At 45.1% G+C, this 10,214-nt stretch overlaps 1 protein-coding gene across 2 annotated transcripts in view; it reads left to right on the forward strand.

The window, feature by feature from the left end:
• The window catches only part of LOC142785139 (uncharacterized), a 144,112-nt gene extending 136,021 nt beyond the window's left edge, over nt 1–8,091 (forward strand). For both annotated transcript variants that reach the window (XM_075883587.1, XM_075883584.1), the window contains one exon: nt 7,843–8,091. Coding sequence is in view for 1 of the 2 variants with exons in the window: in XM_075883584.1 (XP_075739699.1) it covers nt 7,843–7,991 (149 nt within the window). In the remaining variant the exon portion in view is untranslated. The remainder of the gene's footprint in view (nt 1–7,842) is intronic.
• Nucleotides 8,092–10,214: the final 2,123 nt, after the last annotated feature.

Genomic DNA, 10,214 nt, shown 5'->3' on the forward strand with positions numbered 1-10,214 from the left:
GCCCTACTTCAACCCTCTTGTCACCTCTTACCCTCATTTGTTTGCTTCTAGCATCGATTTAAATTCGAATCCCTGGCAATTACCACGTGAACTGACTTTTCAGCTGGAGCGTCCTGTACATGGCAGTTACTTGCACCTGTGACGCCGGCTGCTTTTTTTCCTCCCAACCCCACCACTACTTTGCTGAAGCTGGGCTTTGCAACCATTGAAGCTGCTGAACCTGCTTTTTTCGAGCTTGCTGGCTCTTTATTCTTCGCCGTTCTGGTGGCTGGTGCCCTATAGTTTCCTTCGTCGGCCACTCTTTTGTTTACCTTTGCTAGCGTGTCTCGGCGGGCCTAAGCATTTCTCCCATAGCCCTCGTTCTTTCTTGCTCCATCGCCAACGCAGTCTTCAGCTTGGCAATTCTCATCAGCAGTTCCCTCTGGGAAACCATAATTTTTGCCATATCTTTCTCTACTTCGAATTGCGTACACTTGGCGTCATCCTTTTCTGTATTTTCGTCTGCACTTGGATTCATTTTCATACTCATCCTGCATCCTGCATATTTCGCAGCACTTTTAACCATGTCGTTCTGACGCCAATCGTCCTGATGGATCTTCCAACTTGATAATTGGAAAACACAGCATCCGACGAACCCTGCCCTAAGAAAAAAGACTAAAGTCTACAACAAAAGATTGCTTGTTCGGTGTACTTATACCACACCCCCCAATCACAGGGTGGCCACAGAAAAAATATACACATGCCTAAACAAGTAAAGACCTGGTGACTGTCTCTCCAAAAAGCCACACAATGTAATAAGTGCTATAAAGGTGCCTTAACCGCTGTCCTAATGATTATAAAAGCAATTTCGAAATATGCAAAAGCAGTTATTTTCGCAGTCGATTGGGAGCGCTCAAAGAAAACGCCCGTGAACCGTTTCAGTCCAAACTGAAATTTCATCGACACGTACGAACCAAGCGACATCTGTTTTCGCAAACATGCAATTGTTTTCCTCAAAGAGAGGCGTGAATGCAGCTTCTAGAGATTGCCTAGCTGCATGTGAAAGAAAATTTTGTAGTCCAAAAGCCACCAGTTTTGATTTCATTGATCTCCACGGGGGGGGGACTGTTCGGACTAGAAAAAGAACAATTATATGCAAACTTATCGAACACATCCGTGTCTGTCGGTGATAGACGTGGGTCTCCAAGGACGTCCGCTAATTACGCGGCGTCGATGATGGCCGTATCTAAAAAGCGCACGGGGCCCTACAGCGACTCTGACTGCGAGGGCACTCATGTCTACTGATTGAGCAGCGAGGAACCTTCCAGCAATGACGAGGAATTGGAGCTAGTTCTGAGAAGTAAGGAGAAGAGGCGGAACATCAGAACACCTTCGTCGTCGATTAAGTTGAACGACAGAGTGCAAAGGAGACCCTTGACAAACATTACTGTTTTTGTCCCCGGGATTACGCGAAGGCAACATGAAGCGTCTCAACAGGCAATTCGTTTGAGTGATGCTGGAAGGACTCGTGCCAAAAGAGATCACAGACATCAGAATGAACACGCTTAAGAACGTATTGGCGATCAAAGTTTCGCATACTGCAGCACTTATTACATTGAGCAACGTCAACAACGGGCACCTCAGCAGTGGCAGACACGATACTGCAACGAATGTCAAAGCTGGCCGGCGTCAGCGAGGTGGTGGAAATCGCACAGCCCGCCTAGGGGGGGGGGGGTCTGTAGAGTTAGAAGGAAAAGTTGGCACCACTTTCTATGTAAGTAAAGTGATATTCTTCCACCAGTGTGGTTCCATTATATTGTTTGCCCTTCTGATAGATTAAGGAAGCACCAACAAAGTGCTGAAGGAGGAGCAACTGCTCTTTTGGTGAGAGAGTGCCGTCCTGTCTTGCGGGGCTCTGCTGTAAGCCGCACGCTTTCGAAATGGTTTTAGCAATTATCAAGTGATTATAGCAATAATTTGTACAATTTATTCGTTAGTTATATTCTTTTAGACCTTATGCGCTTTTACACAGATTTCAAGTATTTCTAGCCTTTCTTGGGCCTCTATTGGTAACTAGATTTTCAACGTGATTACGGCACACGAGTCCTGAGTGTGGGAAACGCGGCCCTTTAAAGAGCAACGAACTGGAAAGTGCCCTCTTTCTGCGTTTGCTAACTTCGTGCTGCTGTATCAGTAACTGTGTTAAATACAATATTGTTCAATTTTCGCTTATTCTCGTTACTTTTTTTTGACAATTATATCAAACACAATAGTTACGGTAATTAAGACCTACTTGTGTGGGATATGGTGTGGAACAATCTTAGAAGTACTGCATTGCGTCGAGGTAGTTGAAAAATATTTAGTTACGCGTATGAGGACGTAGAGACCTTGCTTCAACTCTCATGACACTATTTCTCGCTCTTGTTCATACTTCATGATCTTCGTCTGGTGGTCCGCCAGCGCTCACGATAGAATTCACATTCCTGGCCACGCAATGAAGTCAATCACGTAGTTACAGCGGGTACATCTTTTGTGTGGGCCCTGTGACGATGAGACCTCCTTGCTGTTTCACATTGCAAGAGCAAACAAGCCCATCTGAACTATTAGAACCTCAAAGACTCTTGCAAGTTTCTGTAGTTACCTAGATGAAATCTCGGAATGTGCTCTAATGATGCTGCCTTCTTCTAAGCTCGTGGCTCAATAATTACGCGCGAAATGCACAGATCAGAGTTAAAGCAAATAGCGTTTGCGCTATCAATTCCGAAAATTCCTGGCTAGAAGTTTTTTGTAGCCATGATGGCAAATGGTATCCAATCGTCTCGAGCTGGCATCAACTTCAACCGTATCATCTAGCATCGCAATTAGTCGACCTCCAAACAGTAGAGTGGCTGGAATTAACGTGCATGGTTCCGCTGTGTGTGGCTCGACAAATGTTAACGGCTTAAGTTGAATAATGCTTTGATCTTTGTCCGCACTGCCGTTAGTACTTCGTATTTGAGACAGGCTCTGCTAAAAATTTTACGCAACAAAACCTTCATCGATTTCTTCAGCCGGTCCAAACATCCACGCCACCATGGTGCATTGGGCACCATAAACATCCAGATGATATCGTTGGCAGTGAGATGGTTTGTGACTTCATCTTCTTTGAACATGTTGAATAGGCGTTTCTAATCCGCTCATGTCCTTTTAAAGGTCCTCCAACTATCCTTCAATCTCCTCCGGCTGGCAATCTCCTTCGGCTGACAAACCATCGCAACTCCAAGGTGAATGTTTCAGCAGTCAAGCTGAAGACGAGGTCAAGGTAGATTGCTCGCGAAACAGTGCAAGTGAGATGTTTCACGTGATACTCTGTGCCGTCGTCTTGGCATCTTGACATCGATGCCATCTTTAATCTCGGCAGTGATGTTCACACTATTATCATTAGATTCGTACTCTTGGCGTACGGTATGAGATGCCTTCGCAGCTTCTGGATGACTGTTTGGTCTTGCATTCGAAATCACTCATTGATTCCCTCTGCTTGCGATTACTTTTCTAGATTACTCTCCAGGCTCGTGAATCATGCTTCGCTTCCTGTCATCTGCTGAGGCGGACGTTCCACGACGTCTTCTTTCTGTTTCAGCCCTTGAACCGATTCATCATGATGTCGTTTCTCAACCAGCTTCTACTGCACCCTATCAATCACAGAGCCTGCCTGCTGTAGCTTCTCGTATGCTGCAAGCAGCAGCTTTCGCACATTGTACAACTCTTTATTGAATTCCGATGCTTGTGATTCGTCCTGCATCACGAAGCCTCCCTCAGAAGCTTTCCGCATGGCTTCTTCAAGTGTACATCCGCATTTTTCACGATGTCATCGCTCCTCGGAAAGCAGAAATAGAAGACTTCTTATGTTGGTTGCTTTTTCGATCTCTACGCGTTGACGGCTCGTACCCTCCAAACGCAACACTGATTGCAACTAGGTCATCTTGGCTTCCGGAGATGCTGCCTGCTGCATGTTCCTATGAACTTTAGCTTGACATGATGCAGCGCGCTTGCGTTTATCACAAAGTGCATTCTTCTTTTGGGCCTCTTTTGAGACGGCTGATGCCATGAGAATAATTCCATCTGCCGTTAACGCAGCCAAATAAATGTATTAAAAGGTTTCATTCAGGGTAGTATAGCCAAGAAAACTTGCCTCTTCTCGAACATCAACAACTGATGTCTTCTTTAGTTCCGACTTTATCGCGCTTTTCTTCCTAATTGTTTACTCTCTTAATTTATTCATGCGGTCCCCAGTGAAACCTTGGTGCGATTTTGATGTAGTCCTCTGTGGATCACAAATTTTTGAAACATGGCATCCTCTGCACCTCGAGCAAGATACTGTTCATTTGCAGTCATGCACCCTGTTGCCATTTGTCGTACACCTGAAGCACTGCTTATCTTTGGAAAGCGCCTGTTTCTTCTGTGTCAGGTATGTATTGGTAAAACACTCTTCTGTGAAGTAATGTCTTGATATGCAGAACATACAATTCTTTCTTTCGTCTTTGAATTCTCCAGACGAGTTCGTCAGCAGAACAGATGAAGACGGCTGGTCCCAGCTCTGGCTTCGGTCCGGCCAATTTGAAGAATGCTGAACATCGCTGTCTTGTCTGCTGCTATCTTCGTAGTCATTATTTTTCGAGGCCTTCTATTTTGATTGAAAACAGCTTCAGTAGACAGTCAAATCACGGAGATTCAATAGTATGGTCTGCAGCCCCTTGTGCGGCACAGTTACGGTAATAGAGAACAACAAAGGCTATTCCTTGGAAGGGCTCAGTGTTCGCAGCGTGGCCGAGTGTAGCGAACATGTAGACGAGCTCGGGCATAAATACATGTGGGTTTTAGTAGCAGGAAGGGAAGAACAATGAGAGAATGGAACCACCGGCCCGCAGCAAGGGTGCTGTCTCTGTATGGCTATTCGTTAAAGTGGTGCAGTCACCCCTTAAGAGGTAGCGAGCGTTGTCTCCAGGTCAAATATAGTTCATTACCTGCCTGCCTGCCTTCCCGTCTGTCTCGTGGTAGTGCCCTCAGCACGATGTCAAAGAACATAGACAAAAATTATGACCGGGCTACCGCCATTGATTCGAGCCCTCAGATGTTTACGACTACTTGGTCATAGAGTTGTCGGAGTGCTCTTGTGTCACCGAAAAATAAAACAAAAATCAGATGATGAAATGGTGCAAAATTGGTGCAAAATATTTCAGTTCCTGACATGTCTTATCACTGAAGCATTTCTGCAGCGTGCTTACAGCGTCATTGCGGCATACCTGAGTCATTGGAGGACCAGTGACAGCTGAAGCAGCGTCTCCTTTCAAGAACTGTGACAAATAATAAAACTTCTCCGTCGTGGTCAGAGCGGCGTTGTTGTAGGCATTCTGGGAAGTGACGGGATGCGAACCCGACACTTCCTGATTTTGAAACTAGTAAAACAGCCAATACACCACGCCAGAGCATGTATATGTGGCTGCAAAATGACTATTTATCTGAAGAACGCACCGTTCATCTTCATGTTTACAAGTCGCACAGTCAAGACTGACACAATATTCCTTTCCAAATAACAATTGCGTCCTAAATAAACAGTGACGAATGGCTTCCGGGCACCAAATGACGTGCGGATATTACCAAGAGCGCAAAATGTTTTGAAGCATCCACATGTTAACTCTGAGAAATATCAAATTGACTGGAGGAGCAGCCACAGATTGTCAGCTGTTGCTGCCGATAGTTTTTTTCTTTGATAGTAGGTTCTCGCACTTGCTACTGGTCAACATCTACAGATGATTCAAATGTCTCGTTTGGTCGATATCCGCACACACGAGTGAATATTGAGTATCTTTTTTCGCGCACTCGATGATGTAGCAGTGCCCATCTGGCGGGCCAGAATACATATTTGCAGTTATATTGATACCAGCAAGTAAGAAACCACCGAAGAAATGGCTAATAAAATCCGGTGAAAAAGTATGCCATTATGTTAGTTCACTAACGCGTACCAAACTACCAGCTCAAAATTGCGTGTTCTTACGTAGGAATCAGAGAAGTACCGGCTCCTGCGCTCAGAAGGAAGCTTTCGGTGACAGCCTACGTTGCTGAAAGCAGGAGACATCGATCGTCGCCGCTCCTTGTGCAGGCACCGCACACGCGAATAAGTAGTCGATTTAGGCTCAGGGATATTTAAACTGTACTTTATAGCCATTTTTACACTTTAGAATTGTACCTACTTGAAGTAAAAAGCGCTGGCAGCAGGTACATCGATGCGGGCGGCACGATAGGCCTCGCTGGGACGGGGGCACTGAATAAGGCTGCTGTCGAAAGCTGAGTTGGGATGCTTGAAGTTTCTGCATTTCAGCTTTGCAATATTTATGACTGTTACCTAAACTGTACCTGAAGTACTTGGAAGGTCAATCAATGCCAGATATGCATTTAAGGAGTGGCGATGGCGAGCGACAACCCTTTTTCTGACTTCCGCTGGCAGTATACAGCGGGCGTGCCAGTGTACAGATATATGCAGTTATATCAATACCAACCATTAAAAAAACACCCATAGAAATACCAATGCAATCCACTGAAAACGTATGCCAGGGAGCCAGTTCACGAAGGCGTACCAAAATGCCAAGTGAAAATTACGTGTTGTTACGTAACAGTCAGAGAAGTACTGGCTAAGTGCAGCCGGCAGCTTTCGGGGATAGCCTGAGTAGCTGAAAGCACGGCGTGTGATCGTCAGTGCTCCTTAGGTGAACATCGACACAACGCCAAATTGTTGATTTAGGTTCATGGATGCCTAAAACTATACTTTACAGTAATTCTCACACTTTCAATTTGTGTGTGCAAGAAGCAAGAAGCGCCGGTAACATATATACCAACGCGGCCGGCACGACTGGTTTAATGCTCGCTGGGCCGGGCAGGGGGTAAGAACGCTCTCGACGCGGTCACTTGGGATAGTTGAACTTTCTGCATTTGAGCTTCGGCACATTTCTAACTCTTACCTGAAGTAAGTAAAAGGATAAGCATGGCCAGGCATGCATTCATGTGGTGTGGCGGAATTGAACGACAGCTTTTTTTCTCGCCTCCGTTGGGAAACCTTCCAAAGCGATCGAGAGAGGTCATTTAGATATCGTGAACCTTGCAGCAAAAACAATTTTCTGTTTCTGTTAGGGGCGGCTTGCAGCTGGAGGCTTACAAACTCTGCAAGTTGGAATAATTTCAGTTATACACCGATAATGCGAATATGGCTGTTATACGTTGGGGCATATGCGAAAAGGGTGCATTTTAAATGCTGCGATACGTACGTGCGCCGGAAAAATGACGTATGCCCGGTACCTGTTACGGTAGCATGTTTCGGTGCTGTTGAATCAAGCGTTTTATATTCAACAACATCGAAACATACCACGGCACGCGCTAAATTAACGTGCACGCTGCGCTGGTTTAAATAGTGCGTGCTCCAGTATTCACCAGCGCTTGCCAGTGAAAATTCCAGGGCTTCGAGCACTTCGGAGTGCGTACCAGCATAGCGGATGAGCCAGCGCCCCCACCAGTGCGACACAGCTTTTACCAGTGCGCCCAGCGAAGTGACAGAGAAAACAAGCGTGTACCAATGTCTCTAGCCTGTACGAGTGCTGAAAAACGTACAGGCATCAAGCTGTTTTTTGCAGTATTGAAGATTGTGTAAAAAGGGCAATTGCACAAATAGCGTGCCTTCCAGCATACTTCTTGCCAATTCTGCCTAATAATATTAAGGAACGAGAAAGCGTGCGCAGCACCTTTCACATATTTTTTCGCGTTTCATTGTTATTACTGAAACAGCTCTCTGTATGCAATGCTACCGCGTGTCATTTTCCTCCTTTTTATTTCCAGATGAAACACAGTGTGAGTTGTACCAATGGGGAAGTCACGTCAATAGAACCCCAAACGAGTGTGACAGTGAATACAACAATACGTGTAAAGGAAACGCTACTCAAGTTTACTTTAGCAACTGCACGAGTGATGCCATGGTCATGTGCTAATAACGTCTTCGGCATAAGGTACGAACTCGGCGTTACCTTGCACTGATGTTTCACTCCCCAGTAGAAATGCAATAAAGTTCGCAGAGCTGACTTGAGAAAATACCCTGTGTCTTTATACTGCCTAGTTGTTGTCATAAATACCCAAATGCAAAAAAATGTTTACAGAAGTACCCTACTACCACACCAGCAAAGTTTGGGTTAATGGATGAAATTCGGGTACTGTAGCATTTCATATACAGTGCCCGCCACTCTTGTCAAGTCATGTTTTAGAACAAGACAACCTTCCGTCACGATGGCTTTGTTGCGCGCATTGGTCCATTGTGATGCCTTTGGGTAAGGGTAGTAAGTCTGTCTATCAGCTTATTATCCGCCATGTGTAAATAGATGGAGCAAGAAGCATTGTACTGCGATGGCAACAATTTAGAGGGATTGAACAATCCAGAGGTCCACGGTTTATAAAACAATATAAACAGTGGCCATCCAAAATGCACACAATCGGGCAGCCAAGTAGGGTTTCGTGGTTGGTACGTGGGATCACTCGTGTGGCAGGCATTTGTTGTAAGCATCGAAAACTCTGGAGCAAGATGCCGAGGCAGCACGAAGAGACTGATAGGTAACTTTGCAAATGTTTATTTATATTATTTAACTCGTGAGCATTTTCTTACATGCAAAACATGTCCAAAGATTTCTTTAGATGATTATTATTAATTTGTTTTGGGCTGAATGAGCCCATGGAGCTCATCATGAAGGGTCTCTTCAGCCCGGATGTGTCGATAGTGGAATGGCTCAAAATTATGCTGTCAAGCCATGCGACACATACCACGTCCGAAGGTGCCGTCCACAACCATCCCGGATAACGTCCTTGACTGGCGCACACCCACTGCACTCTGCAGCTCTAGCATCAAGCAGGTCGTTTATTGCCATGTTGAGGCTGCAGGATGATGGGACACACACTTGGACATGTAAGCCAATCAAAAGATACATAGCTCAGAAGTGCCTCACCACTCAATTTAAAGAATGGGTTGTCGTATGTATCGTCCGGTTGCGCATGTGCTCCCGAATCAACCCATTTTGTGAGCTGCCTAACGTTGCACGTGTCTGTTATCAATCAGTCAACCAAAGCTATATATACTTGTAACCAACCAGACATAAAACACTCTCCTTGTTGCTACCATTCTGCGTGTAAGTCACCGATTACTGGAACGTGGTGTCAGGAGCGGTTCGTGCAAGCAATAACACATCGAAAGAAAGAGCGTAACATTGCACCGATGAAATGAATTTAGTGAAGCCACCGCAGCCGCTGTAACTCTCAGTAAATACCTCGACAAATTGGACCTTGTTCAAGCAAAGATTCGAGCTGCTCCTGCAATTAACGCAGACTTCAAAAGAGCCAAGGTTGGAGGCAGCTAAAACCACGATCTTGCTCACCATTGCCAGAGAAGACGCCCTTGAGGTTTTCAACAATTTTTCATTTTCGGAAAACGAAAAAAAGGAAGATTATGCCACAGTAACAAAAGTTTGAAGATTACTGTCCCTAGCGGCAGAACGAGGTGCACGAGCCGTATGTCTTACACATAAGATGCGAAGCTGAGGGAGAGCACTTTGAACATTTTGCACAAGACTTCAAGAAGTTAGCCCAAAGTTGCGATTTCAGAGACCTAACTGATTCAATGGTGAGAGACCATATTGTGTTCGGCATCAATAATCCAGAACTGCGAAAAAAATTGCCGAAGGTGAAGGACATCCCTACTGAAAATTTATATACAGGTAGGACCCGTATCAAACAATGTTATTGGATACAGGAGATATAGGAATTGCGGCCCATGTAGGAGGTATAGACATTATGGTTCAATTAGGGGATATCGGACTTATGGACCATATAGGGCGTAAAGGGTATAAGGGCCATACAGGAGTTAGAGGGTTTGTGGGAAATAGGTGATAGGGGTCCGATGAATTCTCCGGTTCCTACTGAAAATCATAATGTAGTGCAAAAAAGAGAGAACTGCCACACAAAACCACCCACCATATAATTTTAAGCAAGCATAAACTAGCTCAAGAACACGTCCTTCTGCAGAACGTCCCCGGTTCCTATAGACAAGTAGTAAGGGTCATAAGTAATCTTTGCCTAAGCATGGTAATAAGAAAATGCCAGTCTATAAAGTGTAAAAAATACGAATATGCGGCAATGGGAAATTTAATGGTGCTTCGAAAGTGAAGTCCACT

The sequence above is a fragment of the Rhipicephalus microplus genome, chromosome 2 (assembly GCF_043290135.1).
Source record: "Rhipicephalus microplus isolate Deutch F79 chromosome 2, USDA_Rmic, whole genome shotgun sequence".
Classification (NCBI taxonomy): Eukaryota; Metazoa; Arthropoda; class Arachnida; order Ixodida; family Ixodidae; genus Rhipicephalus; species Rhipicephalus microplus.